The sequence below is a fragment of the Ambystoma mexicanum genome, chromosome 5q (genome assembly GCF_040938575.1).
Source record: "Ambystoma mexicanum isolate Mex_15411 chromosome 5q, UKY_AmexF1_1, whole genome shotgun sequence".
Taxonomy (NCBI): Eukaryota; Metazoa; Chordata; class Amphibia; order Caudata; family Ambystomatidae; genus Ambystoma; species Ambystoma mexicanum.
The window spans coordinates 1092418135-1092440457 of record NC_090933.1 but is presented as its reverse complement, the minus strand read 5'-3'; the positions used below and the strand labels follow the sequence as shown (position 1 = coordinate 1092440457).

The following is a 22323-nucleotide window of genomic DNA, read 5'->3' as shown; positions in this document are numbered from 1 at the left end:
CCGGTTTTCGTGTGACTCTGATGGTATCCAGTGCTGCTGCTAAATGTTTCAAGGTTCTTGTGTGCCCATATCTTTCCCCTACCCAAAATGGTATGCCTCAATGCACTCCTTATTAACTGCTACACTACACTGCAGAGCAAACATACTTGCCAGTACTGGATTGGTGCATCACCTGGAATGTTACCCACCTCATCGGCCTCATCATGTGATTTGCACCTGGTCATTGACAGGCACTCTGTGGATAACTCTAAGATCAAATTGGCCCCTTAGAATAATAGCATCATGTTCTTGATATCATACATGTTGGCGCCCCCACCATAATGCTTCCTTGTCGCTGGACTATAAATATGTTGGCATCACCTCTTGCTCCTTGTAGCACAAATCACGTAATGTTAACTTTTTACTCCCCCTTTATCAGCTACCCCTCCCCAGAGTTTATCTGTGTACGGGCAGTTTGGGGTTGGTATGTGAATAAGAAAAGCGGCAGTACACAGCAGCTGAGAACAACTGTCCTTTGTAATTACTTTAACAAGGGCCTGTCGGATCCATGGGTGATGTTAAGCAGACACTCAGTGCAACTTTAAAAAATTAAAAAGTTGCTCTTGTGTGCATGAACCTGTGGGCTTGCACTGACTGGACAACTGTGTGGCTAATAATGGTAAGATACCGAGAGTACAGAGTGGTTGGTAAGGCTATCCAACCGATGGCCATGCCAATGATAGGTAGACTTTGCGAATTATGGAATAGCAATGCAAGTGCCACATCCTGCTCCCAGCATGTCTGCGGCTGCATTGTAAGAATGTAACAGTTCAGACTGTCCTTTTTCATTTGTTTTGCTTGGTGTTTGTAAAGCGCCTCGAGCACGAGCAAACAAGAAAAGTAAGAGCGCTGAGCCTTTTCCCTCAGTACCCGGTTTGCACAGCCCATCGATGTTCCTCTTGCATCTATTTAACTTCAATTTCAAGCACCGGAATTCGAAGCGAACAACAGGCCTGAATGAATTATTCACGCTTAACACGAACCCGTGATATCGCTGCCGTTAACAGGCCCGGGGGCAGTGAATTTCAAAGCAAGAAGGTGCTAAATGGGATGTTCTCAGCAAACAGGTTCATCCAGACGGGCGATTCTCCGTCCTGGTTGATACTGGGCACTAGATAAAGCATTCAACCACGCGCACTACCCACGACCCTAGACATATGTTAAAAAAATTATGCAATTTGGAATGTTGTCTCTGTTGTATTTGCAAATTATGTAATTTTAAGTGAAGTGACCCGACGACACCATTTTACGTAAACACCTTAACTCAGTGGTATTCAAGGTTTACAACGGAAATTATAAGCTGTTGTCTAGCCATCATAACCCCCCCCCCCCCAATTTTAATTATAGCACCTTCCCCCCATCCCTGTCAAGCCTCCAAGTTGGAGACCACTGCCTCAACTGTACTAGACTGGTTCCTGCTTCAAAAACCCCCATTTATGGCCATGGGCTGCATTAAGCACACACTGATTAATTTAAAAATGCTGGGCTGCTTTGGGACATACAAAGTGCACTTATCCGAGGTCGGGGTGATTTTAGCGGATATAAAGGATGCCTTAGAAGGCGTGGGCGCAAATAAACAAGGCTTGAGGGGAGTAATTGGGGGAGGAGGGCGACAAAATTAGTGGCAATCACAGAATGTAATATCGCTATGCCATCGCCTACAAGCGAGGGCCCTCGTAGAACGGAGCACAATGGCCGATAAGGGTCCCAACACGCCCTCTGCAGGGGGGCCTTCTAATAAAAGGAACCTCACAGTCAAGGGAAGACCTCAGTCCAGCATGCCACTGTCTATGACAGTAGGTCCTCCTGCCATGGTGCCCAGACATGCTCGAGCAGCAATTTCCCAAAACGCCATCACGCAAGGGTGAGGGTCGGGGACCCCCAACACAAATCATTGCGCCGCCGGGAGCCAGTTTGTTTGCTGTGTGTGTGTAATGAATGTCGATGCGTGGGCAGGGAATGGGGCACAGCAGGGACATTTACTACTGGCGATCAGGTGACTGGGGGGACTCACTGTCGCTGGTTACCCGAAGAGAGTCATGGTGGAGTAACAGGTCGTTCCCTAAGAAAAATACTGGCGGATACCACAAGGGGACTGCACCGCCATCAGCTTAGAAAGAATCCTGTATCCTGTTCCTTTGTTAGTGACGCCCTTCCAGCAACCCTTCATTCGGTTGTTGTTATGATTATATGTTTTTTCTTTCAGGCTTGCCCAGCGGATGTTACAGGGCGTTCCCTTCAGAAAGTACTGGCGGCTACCACAAGGGCACTGCACAGCCATCAGCTTAGAAATAACGTCTCCCAGGAGTATTAGACTGAGGGGAGGCCCATGTAAATGGGGAGGGTAAGGGGGCTTGGAAGACCTTCCAAGCCCAAAACGTGAGGGGCGGGGGGAGTTGGGGAGTGTATCGAAGGTGAAGGAGAGTAAACAACAAATCCTAACAAGGGGGGGGAGATGAAAGAAGTGAGTGAGGGAAACAGGGCTCTGGGAAGTTAGTGGAATCAAAGATTGGGGGTAGGGTGGGAATGGATAAGGAAACCGGGAAAGGAGGGACCGAAAGGGCGGGATAGGAGGGAGTGGAAGCTTCAGCTTAGGTAGATAATTGGGAAGGCCTAGTATGAGGACCTTGAAATGCCGTTGGAAGGGGGCAAATGAGGAGCAGGGTTCGGAAGACTTTAGGACAGACCTGGGAAAGGGAATGATGAGGGGGAAGGGGGAAGAGGAATCGATAACGGGAGCTGGGGGGAAGGTTGCTAAAGGGGACGGGCCTCGGTACAGAACTGTTGGCAAAAAGGGAAGGAGCTGCGAAATGCGAGGCTTGAGGGCAGGCGCTTAAAGGCGGGGTAGTTTGGTCAGCACTGGGTTTGAGGGATGGGGGAGAGTCACTTCAGGGTAAGGGTAGAACTCAAAGGAGAGCAGGAAGATGGCAAGGAAAACCGAGAACACCAAGGGGAAAGGGGAAAGGGGTAAAGAGAGGGTAATGGAGGGGAATGAAAGGAATGAAGAAGGGGTGCAAGTGAGGAGCTAAGCGAGTGAAGCAATGAAAAATGACAAGATGAATTGCATGATGGAAAATTGAAATGAACAATGAAAAGAAAAGAAAGAAAATGTGAAGAAAAAAATTGGCCAGGTGTAGAGAGGGCCGAATAGGGAGGGACGGGTCCCCCAACGGGTCCGCTGGACCTGAAGGGGGGGTATAGTATGCTACTCTCAGCGCAGAATCCTGAGGGTAGCGATGAAACGGAACAGCTGTAAGATAACTCCTGACTTTATTTATGTTTATAAAGTTTGCTATGGCAATTTTACTTCCACTCAGCCAACTGGTCCTGCCTCTCATTTTGGTAGCTGGAGGGGGAGGTGCACCAAGCATGGAGCGAAGTGTGAATGCTGTGGATGGAACGTGGACTCAAGGGGTTGAAAAAGGGTAAAATATGTCGGGACGTTCCTCCGATACGGGGTGTCAGAGATATGCAGGGCTTCCTGTGTCATTTTCCAAAATGGTCCTCAGCAGGGGCCACCCTTAGTGTCGAGGCCCCCACATGGCACGGCCCAGGGTACGACAGGGGTGGGAGCGCAGCCTCACGATCTCCACCTGAGAAGGTGGAGATCTTCTCTAGATATCTCTTTCTCTAGGATCTCCCTATCTCGGGTCGTTATCTTCGGTAGCTGGCATCCCTCTAGATATTCCTCCAGTTCTGTCCCCTCCGAATTTTCTGACCTATACACCTTCCCATAGAACACTGCGAATTCCCTCTTGATAGAGTTAATATCTGATCGTTCTTTCCACTTAGCAGTCCTAATTTTCAGGATGGTCCTCTCTTTTTCCTCCACTCTGAGCAACCTAGCCAGTAGTCTATCCGCTTTATTGCCCCTCGCATAGTGTTTCTGTTTCAGATGCACAAGCGCCCTTTTCGCTCTTCTTGTTATTAACGTGTCTAACTACCTCTCACGGTCCTGTATTCCTTTCGCACCTCACCCGTGGTCCTAGTTGCCATTTGGAGAGTGAGCATTTCAAGTTTTTCCTCCAAATCCCTCTCCATTTGCCTCAGTTCCCTCTCCCGCTTGGTTTTTATTGATATTACATTGCCCCGAATTGTGGCCTTAAAGGCGTCCCAAATAATTCTCGGATCCACGCCCTGAGTCTCGTTGTTTTGGAAGAAGTATTGGTCCATCTCTTCCCTCAGTTCGTCCCTAAGGACTTGGTCCCTAAAGACATGTGCCGGGTATCTCCACTTCCATAAACCCACTGGTCGGCTGGGCATAGTGAATGAAATGGTGATGGGCGCGTGATCCGACAGGGTGATGGCCCCCACTTCCACTTCCCACACTCTACCCAATAGGAGGCATGAAACCCATATGTTATCGATCCAAGATGCTGATCTGTGCACATGGGAATAGAATGTGTACCCCCTTGCTTCCCCTCTTTTTGCCCTCCATGCGTCCACCAATGCAAGATTTTCCATCATCTCCTTTAATTCCTTGGAAGGCTTGTTTTGTGCGGTGAAAGTCGCTGCGCTCCTATCCCTCCCAGGGTCCTAGGAGAGATTAAAGTACCCCACGAAGATTATATTCCCTCTGGCGAACCCTTTGAGCTTTTGAACAATTTTTTGTATGTAGTGGTCTTGCCCCGCGTTCGGGGCATACAGCAAGGCTTTTGTTAGAACCTCTCCCCTGGCAAATCATTGCCACGTACCTGCCGGTATTGTCCCTGCTGACCTCCGGTATTGTAAGCTCGAGATTGTTTCTCAAGGCTATTAACATGCCCGCTTTCTTACTCATTGGCTTGCTGGATTCTGCTATATCCCCTTATCCTGGGCCTATTTTTATCCCTTGCCTGTATGTGAGTTTCTTGGAGGGCTATTATGTCAGGGGCCTCCCTCGCCAGATATTGGTCTAGTTTTTTCCTTTTGAGTGGGGTATTTAGCCCCTCGATATTCAGTGAGAGGACTTTTATCGTTGTTTCCTTAGCCATTGATATGTAAGTAGCTACTGCCCCCTTCCAGACTTGATTCCGAACCAGGCTCCCCCCTCCACTATCTCCTCCCCCTCACCCCTTCCCCTGTCCCATACTGGATGGACTCAACCGGCTTCTGACCCCCCCGACTTTCCAACTCGGGTGTTGAACACCATTGCTCCTCCAGTAAACCCTCGTGCAGGTCTTTCCTGACCCATAGGGGATCCAAGATTTGGACCCACCACTGCCCCCACCACCATTGATTCGTTTGTCAGAGTGTAGTCCCCTCCCCAGGGACTCTTACTGAGAGCATAACTCTGTTGTTATCTTCAATCATGAGGTTATAAGTCCGCGGGATCTGCTTCTTGTGGCGTGTCCTTCTCCAGAAGTTTCAGGCCTCTTGAGCCCGCCTATTCCTCTGCCTCTTTCTCGACTCCTGCGTTGACCATTCTCAAGCTTTCCTTTTAGAAAGGTCCTTCATGGGGGCCAGGCCCTCTGTGCACATAGCTTCTGCCTCAATACCCAAAATCTCTGCACCTTCCTCGAACGTAGTGACTCTCCTCTGCTTACCGTCTACCTCAAACAGGAGGCCAAATGGGAAGGGCCTCTTATACCTCTTGTTGCGCTTGACCCCTTCTTGTGTCACTGGGCGCATCTGCCTTCTTTTGTTCGGCGTTGTTTGGGATAGGTCCTGGTAAAGGTACACCACTGCACCATTGCATTGGAGGTCGTCGGACTGTCTGGCCGTCCTCAGTATATTTTCCTTCTGTTTGTACTCATGCAATGCTGCCAGCACATTCCGAGGCCTGGCTCCTGGTTCATTACACTTCTGGCCTACTCTATGTACCCTGTCCACCTGTATCTCCTTCGGGTTCGACAGGTCTAAGAGGGATGACAAAATGTGTTGAACGGTTTGCTGTAGGTCTGCGTCTCCCACCGTTTCCGGCATCGATTTTATTTTAATGTTAGCCCTCTGGGACCTGTTTTCGAGATCCTCCGTCTGGAGTTCAAGATTGTGCGTGGCATTGGCCAGTGGCTCCATCATTTCCTCCATTTTACGATTGTCCTCAGCCACTTCCTGCAGTGCCCTCTCTTTGGTATCGACTCTAGCCTCAATGCCGTGCAGCTTGCGTTTGATTTATTTTATTTCCCTTGTCAAATCCTCTTTCATTTTTTCAAGCTGCTTCTGCATCATGGTCGCCATTTTGTTCCCAAAGCTCTGGAAACATTGCTCCATAAATCTTTGTGTTACCCCCTGTTCCCCTGGCTTCCCTCTCTAGGGGGATCTTCCTCACTCCTGTCTTCCCCCATTTCCGCCTCATGCAGAGCTCCTCCGTCCTTCTTCCCCCGTTTCTGAAGTTGCCCCTCGCACCCCCTCTTGTTCCATTACGCTGGGGTGTGGGCTTCCTTCCCTCTGTTTTTTGGCATCACCCTTTTACTTGAACGCCGGTTTTGCCAGTCTGGGTGTCACCTCTCCCCTTTCGCTCCTTCTATTTCGTCGCTTCCTTCTTCTTAGCAGCTCTTAAACCATTGACACCCCTCCCATGATTTGGCATGCCCATTAAGCGGGAGTTGGGGGAGCAGCTTTCTTCTGGGTTGCTCCTGTTGTTGTTGACCGCTCTAAACCGCCTATTGAGGCCTCCCGGGTTGGTTCTCCTCTTGTCCCTCTGCCAAAGTTCGTTGCCCCCTGGTGTAAACCCTGCAGGTGAAGCTTGTCATGATGCCTACCCCCGGGGACCCAGACCACGTCCAGCAACCCCGGAAGCAGGCATCAAGTTATCCTAAGCAAGCCCAACAACCCCTGCTAGGGGCTATTTGGGTCCAGTCCTGGCGCCTGTGGCGCCAGGCTCATATGGAGAGTCAGTCCTGGCGCCATAGGCGCCAAGCTCATAGATTAAAACTTACCTGATGCAGACCATGCTGCAAACTTACCTGATGCAGACTATGCTGCAAGAGCTCCAAGCCAAAAGAGGCTTGGAAGGGACTATTTTACTTAGGGACTATTTTTTATTCGGGCGTGGCTGGGGAGGAATACTTACCTGGGACTACTTTGGAGGCTATTTAAACCACGCCCGAAGAGCAACACACGCTTCACGTTATTCTGCATCCAGCAGCGTAACGCTCACCGTGCCTGCAAGTCTGCATCCAGCCTTCTGCCACGCCCGCCTCGAGTTTGGAGCTCCTAGAAAAAGGGAGAAAGAAGGAGAAAAGGTTAGAACAAGAGCAATTCCTTTAATCCTTACCTGAATTCCCGACACCATCGCGCCTTCGAGCTGGAAGAAAGAAGTTATTTTATGCGCGTCGCCTCGCCTGCTGCAGCGCCACGCTGAACTCACCGGCCTTCGCAGCATCTTCACATTCCACCGCATCCTCCTGCATGTTCCCGCCGCACTCCGGCACCTAAGGAGAAGACAAGAACAGCAAGGTGAGCCAAGGGAATACACAGAGGAATATTAGTTACCCCCCCATAGACTTACCTGATTTTACCACCGGGGGTACTATTCCTCTTCACGGGTCGGCGCAGCTTCCACTGCATCTTCGCCGAACCCTGGCCCCTAAGGGGAAACAAAAGGACCGCAAGGTGAAACAAAGGGACTAACAAGGGGAACCCTCCTCACCACAATAGACTTACCTGATTTTACCGCCAGAGGTATTATTCCCCAAGACTTCATACTTTCTCTCAGCGCCTGAATAAGGGAGAAAGCAACAGGTTACATATTGACATTATTTTATCGAACTGTGTTGGAAAATACAAATCCTTACCAGAATACTACCGGTTGCCACGAGGAACTCTTCATTAGGGTCAAGCTGCAACCTGCAAGGAATCAGACAAGAGTGAAAGTCAGGCATTTGAACTCTTACGAACTTTATACTTACGGCGTCTTGCCGGGAATCTCGGAGTCAAAATTGTTCTGGAACTCACCAATTCCTTCGAGCCAGTGAAGCAACTGGTTATCAACGCGCCCCTGCGCTCAATGCAGGATGGAGAGCTCATCTTTTCAAACCATCAGGTGAGACTATAAGAGGGGACATCAAAGGTGATCTGTGGGGAGAACAGCGGGGTGGGGGGATTTACGCTCAACTCCACGGGTGGTTAATTCCCTTTCTCCATTTGCAGAAGAATATTCCTACGGGCCAAGCAAACGTCATCTCGGCCCTACGCGTCACGTTGGTGGAGACCGCAGCTGTCCAGTTCCGATCGACACCTCTGTGGGAGCCAGGTGAGTGTAACAAGCTCGAGCTGGGCCTTAAGTCCGTTGAGCCTGCTGGTCAGGCCTTCCCTTTTCCTTGGCAGGGGCCCAGTTTCTCCTCCACTCGCCCCTTGCTGCTCCTTTTGCCCTGCTCTTTTTATTCTGAGGGGGCTCAGCTTCCGCTATGTCCTCCCCCTTCTTTGGCCCAGACCCCCAGTGGCCCTTCGGCCAACCTCGTTCTGATCCCGTTGAGCATGACCTCCTATGCAAATATTTTATGAGGCTTACCACGCTCCTCCCCTTCTAGCTCTGGAGCCTCCAAAGTGCTCCGTGGACCCCAGCTGGGTGGGGAGATAATTGTTAGCTAAGTTTAGCGGGGAGGAGATCTGGGCCCGGGCTAACTGTGTGTCTTGTTGTCTGCTCCCTGTCCCGTTGCTGGACACTTCCCTCTCACTGGTGATCTTCCTTCCGCTCGTTCGCTCTCCATGTCCTGGCCTGCTCCTCCTGGCAACGCTCCTGCACTCCACTTGGTGGGACCCCTGCTCCTCTGCCTTTTACGACGTTGGCCAAACTTGCCTCTCTGGCTGCTGCGTGTCTCGCGGGGGGGCTAAGCCTTCTTCCTGCTCCTGGATGCACCTAGGGTGGCCAACTCTTTGATAGTTTTTCGCGGGATGCTTGCCCACAAGGTGGTGATGACGTCATGTCATTCACATTTGGCCCGCCCCTTTTTTAATGTAAATATTTTTAATGGCTCTTAATTCCTGGCTTAATTGCAATGCAAATGGTTTGTCCTTGGGAGCTGATGGTCACGTTTTTTAACTGCTAACATGACCATCACGACTCCAAGAACAAAGCATTAGCATTTGAATGAAGCCAGGTGTCGGAGCGTTACAGCTCGACCTATAGGCTCAAAAGGAGCCAAGGCTGCAGAGCCGCCCGGGGGAAAGAAAGCAGCAGGTGGCAGCGCCGTGCTGTGTACATGCCCACTTCAGTTTGCAGAGTGGCTGTGCTGGAGGTAGGATGTTCTGACAAAAGTTGGGACAATCTGCATCCCGCACAGCCACTCTGCAAACTGCAGGACAGAGTCCCTAATTGCGGGACCATCCCGCAAAATCCGGGACAGTTGGCCACCCTAGATGCCCCTCCCAGACCGGCTGGCCCGCTCGTTCTCCTGCGCTCCGATCTCCCGGCTGGTCCCGCTGGTGCTCTCTCCCTGCCCCTTCTCAGCCACAGCGCCTCCGGCGCCCCTGCTGTGTCCTTTGGGCCCTGAGATTAAACCCTGCGGGGTCTGGCGGGTGCCCGGGATGGCCTTGTTCCTTACACTTGCCTACTCCTCGGCCCGTGCACACTGCGGCCGCCTCCGCAACGCAACTCTCTAGCCCACCCGCTCTCTTCCTCGTGACTCGCCGCCCACCGCGGTTCTAGGTGCTTCTGACCACCGGTTTCAGTACCAAGGGTGAGCCTCTGCCTGCGCTTCACAGTGGCTGCCACATCTTGCCTGGGGAGGGGGATTCAGCTTAGGTTTGTGTAGTTTTAAGTCTCACAGTGTCTCCAGAACGGCAGCCATCTTGGAGTCCGATTGTACAGGCTTTTATAGTATTAGCTATCATTGTGAAAGTTTGATATCTCCTCATGAGCAACAGGGGATGTGGTATTGTCCTATTTACTTATCCGTAATTAAATTGAGACCTAGTTCTATTTCCCTCCACTGTACTACTTCACCCCCAAACTATACAGGCTGGCTGGATGACACTATTTATAGTGTCATCCAGCCAGCCTGGTATTGAACACAAAGTGTTTCGAGAGAAGAGTCCCGACCTGAATGCTCCTCAGTGAGAGAAGGAGCTTAGCCCAGCCAATTAGGTGGCTCCGTCAGAGAAAATTTTTATTATGTGGGAGAAGCCTGGGGTGTCTGTCACGAGAAGGGGACGCTCTCACGATTAATGACTGAGGTGAGGAAGAGTAGGACTCAGTATAACTTAGATCACTGGTAGTATGGGCATTTCTTCCATGGAAGAGTGCACTACACACTGTCTCATATTCCAGAAATCTTTTTCACCCTTGCAAATCACTAAAAACTCCTTGTCACCTTACCCAGAGTTAGATAGTAATGCCACAAAGTAGTAAAAAGGGGGAAAAGAGCAGCCACAGCCTAACCTTAAAGATATAAACCACAAAGTAGGCATTGGTCCCACCTTCACACAGTTCGTAAATCTAAAATGAAACAGAGGGAGGGTATTCCGTTACTAAGGGGGTATCTAACTAAATTACCTTCATGTATATGCCCCACATCAACCAATGTGAAGGAGCTGCAGTGTTGTGTGCCACTCCAAGAAACAGTTTCTCTTATTAATTGATATTATTAAATACACTTTGATTGTAATTTAATTAGTTATAGAACATCGCCCTAAATTTAGAAATTCAAATGAAAGCAAAGCTAAAGGGTCACTTTATATTGGTTGTAGCGCGCCCCAAAGAACGCAATCAAATCAAATGTACTGCACAGCAAGGAAATCAATAACAGTCTATGAAACAACATACAAATGACAGGAACATTTGGATTGTGGAAGTGTTCTTTTGTGTACTCACCTCCAAGACCCAGTTCCTTGAGAACATGATAGCCACCTGGCTGTAACAACTCTCCAACTATCCGGTCAGGCTCTTTCAGATCCCTCTCTATCACTGTCACCTTTCTTCCATCCCTGGACAACACAGCTGCCAAAGCAGAGCCTAGGACCCCTGAGCCAACAATGATAATATCTGGGTCATTCTGAGATGTTTTGGTTGTGGATGTGGTAGTATCTGCTTGGGTTGACTCAGAGACATCTGTTCCTGTTTTCATCTGTGGATAATGGGAAGCAGCAAAAGAAAATAAAGGTATAGTTTAACACGTAACGTCTTTCTAGCACACAAAATAACACATTGTAGCAAAGCATAATGTACAAAATATTGGGATTCACTTGCTTAAGGGTTACCAAATACCTCCATCATTTTAGTTTTTTTTTTACAAACTTTTGTAATCTGGTACTTTAGTCAAATTGGTTACTTATGTGAATGAAAAGCACAATAAACATGATGGCCCTCATTACGACCCTGGCGGAAAGGGGTTTACGCCGGTGTAAACCATGGCGCCCCTTTCCGCCTGAGTACGAGTTCCCTTAGCGCCATGGTGATTTTAACGCCTGCTTTTAGCAGGCGTTAAAATCCATGGCGCTAAGGGACCTTGTTGTTAATTACGCCACCGTAATTTACGGTGGCGTAATTAACGCCTTCCCCACTCCCATTATACCCTATGGGGCAAAAATGGGAATGGGGAAGGGTAAATGGGGATTGGGGACTTACCGCCCCGCCAAGGTCGGAATGGGGCGGTAAGTCCGCCAACCACCATAGCGGAGTTGGCAGCTTAGCGCCATGGACCATGGTGCAAGTAGCACCATGGTTCTCCGCCAAGGTCGTAATGAGGGCCGATGCCTCTTGTGCCCTCTGCTATCCCTGCCCTGCCTTTTCCAGACACAAACTAATTTATGTTTTATAACACATTGGGCCTCATTACGAGACTGGCGGTAGCCGTGCCTGTAGTTCCGGTATTGATTTTTTTCCCGGCATCCAGAAAAGGGCAATTACCGGATCATTACAACCTTGCCGGACCCGGTAGTTGCCCTTTTCTGGGTGCCGGAAAAACGTATTCCCCATTCCCATTTGAGCCCCATAGGGCTCAATGGGATGGGGAGGGTGGTAGCAACGGTACGGTTATTAATGGTACAGTTGCTACCATCAAGTTCTGCTTGCGGGTGCCGGTACGGCCTCCCGGTAAAACCTGGTGGCTGCAAGGGCACCCACGAGAATAACTCATAGTATGGCGGTACGGTAGCAACGGTGCCAGTAGCGATATTGGCGCTGTTGTTGCCTTACCGCCATACTCGTAATGAGAACCATAATTGTATTACGTTTCATCCAATACATAGTTTGTTGTTGGAATTAGATCAAAGTAAATACAATAAATCATTTGCCCATTTGCACCAAATTTTACAAATTATTTACAATAATCTACCCCGGATTGCCATTTAGAGATTTTGGGACTTTCTTCAACCCTCCAATTAATAGCAATACACCGTTCAGCTATCATTATGGCTGTTGAAATTAACAATTTCTAATAGCTATTTAAGGACGTGTCTCCAGATACTCCCAAAAACATAATTTTGGGTTCGCTCTGCAACATATTGGCTATAATCGTGGATTAAGCCTCATTAGGACCCTGGCGGTGACGGTATGAATGGTGCTGGTAAGGCACCGGCACTGTTCATACCATCCTGCTGCATTACGAGTTCTGCTTGCGGGTTCCTGACATCCCGCCAGCTCTAACAACATTATCAACGGTGCCGGCGCCTCCATGCTCCCCACCCCCATTCTGCCCTATAGGGCAGAATGGGGATCAGGAGCCCGGCAATACCACCACTCGTGAATGGGCAATTACCGGCCTATTCATCTCGTAATGGGCCGGTTATTGCCCAATCGCGGGAGGCGGTGCCGGTAGTGAGCATGGCATGCTCGTAATGAGGCCCATCTTATCCCAAAACCTTTGTATTTTTGGGCATTGCCAAATTGTGTGCAAAAAGTACAATCAGCCAAGTTGCATCTGATACACTGCAGTTGGCAGGAGCGACATTTAAAAAGCATTGTTTGTAAGTGAGAAAATCTATGAAGTATTCTTAGTTGGACCAAACAGATCCTAGAGTTAATTTATCATCAGTGGGTATTGTAAGTGGCCCACCCTATAATGGAAACAGGACATATTTGTGCCAGTTTACACGAGGTCTGACATATGGTCCATATTTTTCCAGAATGTTAATGACACACGAGGCCTCATTATAAGTTAGCCGGTCCGGTAACAGCGGTACCGGTAAGCTTGCCGGTACCGTTGTTACCGGAGCGGCAAACTACAAGTTCTGTTCGCAGGTGCCTTCCCGCCCGCCAGGTCTGACCAGGATGCACCGGCACCATTCAATAATGGTGCTGGTGCATTCGACCTCCCCCTTCCCATTGAGCCCTCCGGGCCTCAAATAAGAAAATGGAGCATTTTATTCTGGTGGCTGCGAATGGGCAATTACCGGGTCCGACGGCGCTGTAATGATCCGGTAATTTCCCATTCGCGGGTGCTGGAAAAATTTGCAAGGTTGGCGGCAGCCTGCAGGTTTTACCAGCAAGGCTACCCCTAAACTTGTAATGAGGCCCACAATGTTGTGTGGGCTGGGTCCCCTAAAAAGATCTGGAGATCATCCGCAAACCACTCTGGGCCTCAAGGCCCAGGGGGAGGTAAGGGGTTCGCTTCTGGGGTTTCTATGATTACGGCTGGAACGACACTCAGTGCCTCACACCTTAATCTCCTAGATTGATACCTGACTGCTGCCACAAATACACAGCAAAATGGATGAGCAGCTGCTGGGAAATTGGAGGCTGTGCAGCAGTGAGGGCTTTGACAAGTATATTGCTGATGCCGAATGTGATCATAGGTAAAAAAAAGAGATAAAGTACTGCCTCAAAACTGAGAGTACTGTGTTAAAGGTGCTAATTCAGTGCCAGATAGGGGGACGCACCTACCAACTATGGGAGTAACGAAGAAGGGAATAACACAACTAATCTGAGCCACAGATACACTGTATACAGGACTTCACTGGGAATGGTAGGGGGTAACGAAACATTGGATGTAAATGGGGTCCAAAATATTGCTCTATGATTAGCTAAAGTAGGTGAGGGACAAAAATGGCACAATTACAAACACGTAGTGGGAAATCCCTCGGAACGGGCTGGATCTGGGAACTTTCCAATATGAAACACGTAACCACAATGACAGGGGTGTGCAAAGGGGGGCAGAGGCTCAATTTACTCATCATATGGGAATTAAGACACCCGGAACTGGGTGAGGTAACTGCAGGGCGGTCAGCCAAATAAACAGCCGGGCACGGTAGTGGGGAGGGTGGCACTGTACCAGTGTGCCAGTCACATGAACTCTGAGGTCCATCAGTGTTAGGCAAGAATTGATGTAGTAACACTGTGAGAGACTACACAACACTTGTCTACTTGGTATTAGGTAACCCACCTTTTGGTATAGGCCTGTACTGCACAAGTTGGTAGTGTGACTGAGCAGCCAGGCCTATCTCAATAGGGGTAAATGTGAGATGTAGCAATGAAATTCGCAAATACAAGTAGCCAAGTAACACTTATACTCAAGGTTTCAGTTATAAGTAGTTATTTATTTACTTAACATCGATTTTTAAATAAGCATTCTTTAAAAAGGGCAATACATGTAACAATCAAATATACTTTAAAATACTTTTCCAGAATCAGCATATGTTTTAGTGGATATTCTTTAGAGATGCTTTTTACACACTTCCTACACCCGGAGGTGACTCTGTTCACAAGAACAGTAATGGCATTTATATATCACTAGTACACTTTGCAGATTCTGAGGTTGCAGAAAGGAAAGGTTAAAGGAAGGAAAAAATGTTAAACAGTATCTCAGGGCATGTGAGTATACTTAAATCTTGCAATGAAGTCTAGACAAAACCTTTCCCAGCAATAACAGTCTAAAAACAAGTTATCACCTCTGAAGGACAGAAAATATCAAAGTTAATGGACTAGAAGAGTCTGCAGAGAGCCAGGACAGCCAAAGTCAATTGGAGCACAGTCTATGGAGCAGACGCACTTCTTAGTTAATAAAGGTGTTGCGCAAAGTTAGAGAGTTTAGTAGAAATCACGTGTAGGGTCACAAGCTGTTACACTTGTGGAAAGCAGAGTTGCAATTAACTCTAACAAATGTAGCTACTGCAAGTCTCAATTGAGAAGAGCAAAGCTAAAGACACTGAGGTAAGTATCCCAAGTCTGAACAGTAACTCTGGTTTGAAGAAGAGCGGTCCAGCTGGATTCTGTCCTATTGCAGCGATGCAGTTCTTGGGTACCTGAGCCTCAGTCATGGGGACAAGAGGGAAGACGTCTGGAGGACTCCTGCGGCAGCAATTTGGAGGTCTTCGGCAGCTACATGCTCTTTTCGGATCAGCGGCACTTCGCGGTTCCAGTGCGTGGTAAAAAGCTCCACCGCAGATCTTGGATACCGGTTGGGCTTCCTTCACTCGTTGAGTCCTGCATTCTGGTGAGGGGGCTCAAGCTCTGGTTGTCCTGCTTCTGTATGGTCCTTAGGAGACTCCTGGAGCTTCTGGACGGATTACAGACGTTGCACTCGACTACAGATTTCTCGACCCCTGGGACTTGGTTCCTGCAGCAACAAAGAAGTACAGCGAGTCGGGGAAGATGGTCCAGTGGAGTTCATCCCGGGGTTAGTTGGTTCCACTATCCCAAGGGAAGAAGTTGTCCCTTCCAGAGCTTCTCTTGTCGAACAGAAAATGGAGTTTCAGCACAGCAGCAGGGCTTCACCAGGCAATTCAAAGGTACAGGAGGATGCAGCAAGCTTCGTTCACGGTTTTTTCATCGGGTGTTCTTCCCAGTGGTCGACTCTGCCTCTAGTCCCAAAACCCTCGCCTTTTAAGCAGGTTTCTCCCATTCATGCACAGCCTAGGCTGTCACTCAAACAGCAGGGTTGCTGTCCTGAAAGGACAGCCAGCCAGCCAATCAGCACTGGGTGCATTCTGGCACTCCTAGAGACAAAAGACAAGAGAGTTTTGGGAACCTCCCTTACTTCCTTTCCTTCCAGACACACTGGAGCCAGAGGCGGTTTTCAGGACTGAAGCCTACCAAAGGCAGAACGAACAAAGGGATCAAACCTGGCTTGGGCGCAGAGTAAAATCATCCAAGAAAGACCTCACAAATAGACAATGACGAAAAAAGAAGACCGGGGCCATTTTGACAAAATGGTCAGCCAGGGGTGCTACACTGCAGCTGAGGATTCAGCCTGTGGTAGAAAAGCACAATGGTAGGAACATTAAACCACTGCTACCAGCCATTTAAAGTAGTGAGGGTAACATAAACAATGTTACATGAGAATGTAGGATATGGGGCTTATAGGTACCCCCCAGCACCCCACATAAAATGGTGTGTGCTGGACCTACAAAGAGAAAAGGTAAGTAAAGTCAATTTCAGTTTACTATTCTTGGGAACAGTAGTTCACATAATATAAGGTATTTAAACCTTATGAGAAATCTAAAGGATGCTGTGTGTCACCATACAAAAAGTAGATGCCTATGGAGTTTGTCAGACTCCAAAAACAGTGGAAACACATAATCCAAATCAGGTCAAAACGATTCCGAATGTTGGTCTCTGAAGCAGCAGCTTCATCCTGCAACTTCTGTGTCCTCTCCCTGATGAAATTTCATTGAAGATTATGAACTCTAAAGAAGAAAATTCAAGAACCTGATAATCCAATTCCTAAGAAGCAGAAGCAGCTTTTGGAGATGGAGACAATCCTAGCACACAAGGGCCCTCATTCCGAGGCTGGTGCTAGTCATGGCGCTATTAGCGCCATGACTAGCACCAATACCGGTACCGCCACAGACTTGGTGGTATGGGGACTTACCGGTCTATTCCGATCTTAAAGGAGCCGGTAAGTCCCCATTTGAAAAGCCATTCCCCATTCCCATTTGATCCCCCATAGGGCTCAATGGGAAGAGGGAAGGCGTCAATAACGGTACTGCAAATTGCGGTACCGTTATTGACCCCGGTACCCCTTTGCGGGTCCCGTCCATAACGCCTGGTAAAACCAGGCGTTAAGGGAGGACCCGCAAAGGGACCTCGGAATAGGGCGCAAAGGGATTACCGGCACCGGTGTCATTACCGGTGCCCGGTATCCTTTTGCGCCAGGTTGTAATGACCCCCAAGATGTCTATAAACTTCTGTTGCAAGTTGCCCAAGATGTCGGTGAAGTCAAAATCACCATGGCAGAACTCAATTCTAAAGTGTCTTACCTGGATGTTAGAGTCACTGATCTGGAAAAATCTTCTGTCAGTATGGGCTCTGAGACAGCGGGAAGTTTTAAAGCATACAATAACTTCAAGGCAGATCTGAACAGGGAAAAGGAGAAACATCTGGAAATGGACCTGAAACTGAGATGTAAAAACATCAGGCTGATTCGGATTGAAGAAAATGCTGAACGTGACAATGAAAACTTAATCCCTCTGACTTTGCAAATATTTAAGGACTGCTATGGTGTTGATTCTATTGGTGATCCTGATATTGATCAAATATACAGGTTTGGGAGGATTGCTGGCTCCAAACCTAGACATATCCTGGCTACTTTTGTGTGCTTTTTTTTTTTGTGGACAAGAGAAAATGTATTGAAAGCTGCTAGGATTAGAGGTTCCACCAATTTTAAAGGGAAACCGATTTTTGTTTATCCAGAATACCCAAGGGAATTTCTAGCAGTGAGGAAATCTTTTAAAAGTGCTAAAGATCTGGCAAAAGTTCTGAAGATCAAGATTTACCTCAACAAAAATAACTTAATGACTCTTGCTCTGCCGGATGGAGATAAGGTAACCTCTGATCCAAAAGAAGCCACAATCTGGCTGGAGAAGCTTCGTGATGACCCAGCCTTTACTTAAAGGCTGGATGTGTTTTTGATGATTTCTGTGATTTTGATTTGTTTTTTTGCTTTACTTTATTTTTTCTTTACTTTTGATCCGTGTGTTTTGTTGCCTTTAAATGGCGCCTGTTAACCTGGTCGGTTTAACGTTTCCTTTCGAACATCAACATGTTTTTTTTTATTCCGACGATCATACTTTCAGATTCATGCCGATAGAGAAGAGGACCTTGCTTCTCGCAAGATCAGCTGACTCGACACATGCACGCATGTATAGGCTTCTCTCCCCTCGATGTCAGAGCGCGTTCCTTAATTAATAATGCGGCTCCTGTCCTGCTGCAGGGGGCGTCAGGGCCGGCATGGAGGAGATTCTAATACTGTATGCACCTATGATATGGGGTCGCTGTGGCTGCACTCTCTCTCGGGTTAGTGTAGTGTGTCAAGGTCGGAGCGGCGTTCTTTCCTTAATTAATGACGCGGCTCTGACCGGCATCGAGGTTTGGTTAGTACTGTTGGGGATCCGGATATCGGCGGGGATGCGGGATATAGATGACACTGTTGCTGGGCTCCTCCTCATGTTCTCTGCGGATCAGTCTCTTCTGTGCGCTTGCCGGTATTCTAAATGCAGACATTATCATTGTGTGTTCTCAGCGGACAACCTTTATGAAAGAATGGGTTCTGGTCGGAATTGTTGATATGGCCTCCTGATGGTGTGACAGCAATGGGATACATTTGGTTACTATGCCCGGGTTCGATATTATTTGGATTACTACCTGCTCTTGTCACTGTATTATTCATTCTGTGGTCTACGTTCAGAGCCCATATCATTATGTGTTGTGAGTATGGCGAATGTAATGTACGTGATAGGGAAGCTATATGATTAGCATGAAACATAAATATAATGCTTTTTGTTTTAGCTATTTGTGAGCATATATGTAATTATCTGATAATAATTATACTACCTTGACACATCTTATGTATGATTGTTAGTTAACATGTTTAACTTAGATTTCCATTGGTTGTGAATGGATGCGTGAATGGAATGATGTAGATTGTTTAAAGTTTGGAATATTCTTTTTTTAAACTGGGTGGTGGGTTTGTCTTTTTAACTTTCTGGACTAATTAGACCCTGGTCAAGTAGTAATGCAATTAGATGTGAACTCTGACCTGTGCCTCTCATCTTTGGTACCTGGCACTATGCAGGTAATTTTTTGCATATTACACTTTGTGTTGCTCCGGGGCTCGGGTCATGAACACCCCCCACTTGCAGACCCACCTAAGGGGATCACTGTGGTCTATGAATGCTCCCTACTTTCTTTCTTTAAATTTTGTAACGGAGGCATACTACACAGAATGGCTGCTCCCTTTAGCAGCGAGTGCACATTAGTAATTGTTGCATATTCACCTATTTTTCGATGATATTGTGCATTTAATGACATACTAGGAGGTCATGACATTGATAATAGACTTGAAGGAATGTTTACTTGCTTGAAGTTGAGTGGATTATTGCTCTATGACAGTCACCACACATTCTTGGAATGACTCCAATTAGAATTATTATGAAATGACAGAGTCAATTCACGGATGCTGATGTGACTTATTTACTGGAGTTATCAAACAGTTTTATGTTGCACTGAAGTGTCCGTTCTGAATTCGGGATCAACTTTTAAATCAGCAGTTCCCAGTGTTGGTGCTTCCTTTTTAGGGTGGTTTGGCCTTACATTATATTTTAGATTTTGCCTACTGACAATTTTGAGGTATGAGTGGGGTTTTATGTGGTGGATGTTAATTGCACTGATGTTAATTTTATGGGGTATATCAGAAGTCGGCTTATTTACCAATCGGTCACAGCTTTTTAGTATGACGTCTATATGTTCCTGTGATGCATCAGATGATTGGTTGGTGCTATGATGTGTTATTTTTCTGTGGTGGCATTGAGAATGTGTAGTGATTGATGCTTTTTGGTTGGAATGGGATGAGTTAAGATAAATAGTACATGTTCATAGTAGGATATGTTTTCCTGTGGTATCATTGCGGGCATAGTTGATAACTGCCGGTGGTGGTGCTTTAGGAAACCATGTTCTGGCCGGCTCTGCCAATATATGATATATGAATAGGTAGCACAAAGAAAAAAAGAGATAAGAGTTATAAGTGGCAGGTTGCCGGAACCCATATCGAACAAGTGACAGCAATTCGATACTTAGGTATACAGTTCAATAGCTCCATCAGAGAATGGGGTTGGGCATCAGACCTGAAACATCGCATGTCGGCATTCTCACCGCAGGGTGCCCAGTTACATTCGGAATATGGCAAATTTACTCTAAAACTATTCCTGTCCTTTTATACCCAGAAGATAATTCCATCAATCACTTTTGGCACGGAAGCAGGGTGGAATTTGAGTTATCAACTATGGTCCCTTTTGGATTGCCATAAGACATGAACTTGGTTTAGACTCAATGTATGGAACTGTCCTATGGAGATCCATTGCTGCTTTAAGGAAAATACACCTAAGTGAGCCTGCACCTACATAACGGATTCTTGTATCATCAGAATTAAATCCACACTCTGGAATCCTATCAACATGGGCAACAAAACTACACGAAATTCTGAAATGTGCTGGAATAAAATGGGAAACAGTGATGCTGACTCCACAGGTAGCAAAGAAGAAATTAAGAATATGAAACTGAATACAAAATGACGATATGTGGCCTAATATGGTGACCTCTTTATATACGGGCACACCAACAGCCTTGACTCTATCAAAATTTCCCTCAAGAACATATCGAAACCAGTTTTTAAGATTGCGGCTAAAAGCATGTAAAAACAAGGAGATGTTCTGGATTAAACATGATAGAGACACCAGCAATAACCTATGCAGATTCTGTAGCATCTCAGATGAATCTCTAAAGCATCTGATCACTGAATGTGCTCCATTAACTGCTATAAGAGCACTGTACTTGAAGAAATATGCACCGTTAAATGGAAACAGTTGATTGGTGGTACTCGATGCTTTCAAGCAATAATGTGATATTGGCGTGTGCAGTTGTGGATTTTCTTGATAAGATACTATCGTCAAATGATCTGTGTTCTTAGAAAATGGTTAAGAGGAGATCAGGTGTTAAGCGATCGATTGTACAAGAAACATTGGTTTAAAAAAGAAATATTACGTAGATGTAGATGTAAATAGGAGTGATGAGTTGATCATATTAATTGAAAATGTATAATTAAAGTTTGTATAAACTATATGTTACAATTAAAAAAAAGAAAATAAAAAAATATATGATATATGGCAGTTACCCACACAAGAACACACTCCTGTTGGCTTTGCCATCAAAGGTGCTTTGCCACAATAAAGAATATGTTTTGCAAATGGCTGCCATATAACGACAGTCTAGCAGTGCAATAACATATATGATGCTTGCATTATCATGGATGCCTAGTAAAATGCCAAGGTATAAGACCTAAGGCGTGGATGTTGTGGGGGAGGGCGGATGATTTTGAGACTTACTTGGCTGAGAATAGGATGAGTCTTATGTTGATGTCTGTTGTTCTCCGCAGGCCCTACTTAATTTTACAAGATTTCCCTGTATCAATGTGTGCTTATGATTAGGAGACTATATGCGAATGGGTTCTAAGGATGTGTATGAAGCTTTGAAAAGTTTTTTTGATTTTTTTGGTGGTGTATAGTGATTAGGTTATCGCTTTTTATTTTTAACTTTTTTTAGTTTGTTGGCTATATTGCTGAATTGACCAGTTTTAACTTTTGATTAACACTTTCATGTTACTTTAGTTACTTAACTTTTATTTAGGTTCTGTATATAAATTGGAGGGGTGCCTGGGATACGTAGGCAGTGTTGGATTCAAGCATTTTCATAAGAGGGTGAGTGGGCTGGGTTTAGCATTTTTTGTTTGATATTGGAACTGGGACTTGTTTGTTTGTATACAGATAGTGATTTCCGAATGCCTAGAGTTTTGGGAGATGGTCTTAATATTACGTCTTGGAATGTTAATGGTATTGGTTTATAGTGAATGCATTGAAAAAAAGGGGTCGACATACCAAACCATCGAAAACATGGAAAAGTGCCAATCCATCTAAACCAGTTCATCGAAAATATAAATGGATTGGTTTCAATGGAAATGCACTTTTACATGTAAAATGTAGCATTTCAATGCATTTTTTGTAACGTTAAAACGTTACATGGAGCTGTCCAGTGCTGAAATTTCGGCACTGGCTGGCTCCTTGTAATGTTTGAAATTTTTTTTGTATGTTTTGGGGGGGTTCCCCCGCAACCGCCACGCCCAACCCCCCCAACCCTAACCCTAACGTAACCCTTAATCTAACCCTACCCCCAACCCTAATGTAACCCTTAATCTAACCCTATCCCCAACCCTAACCCTATCCCCCACCCTAACCCTAGCCCAGACCCTAACCCTAACATAACCCTTAATCTAACCCTAACCATAACGTAACCCTTAATCTAAACCTAGCCCCAACCCTAACCCTAATGTAACCCTTAATCTAACCCTAGCCCCAACCCTAACCCTATCCCCAACCCTAACCCTAACGTAACCCTTAATCTAACCCTAGCCCCAACACTAATCCTAATATAACCCT

The 22323-nt window shown here is 46.7% G+C and overlaps 1 protein-coding gene across 1 annotated transcript in view; it reads right to left on the bottom strand.

Moving 5' to 3' along the window:
- Positions 1 to 22323, bottom strand: part of SQLE (squalene epoxidase) — a 322632-nt gene that overhangs the window by 262881 nt on the left and 37428 nt on the right. Inside the window, exon 2 of the mRNA XM_069621611.1 lies at positions 10775 to 11027. Coding sequence (XP_069477712.1) covers positions 10775 to 11027 — 253 coding nt within the window. The remainder of the gene's footprint in view (positions 1 to 10774; positions 11028 to 22323) is intronic.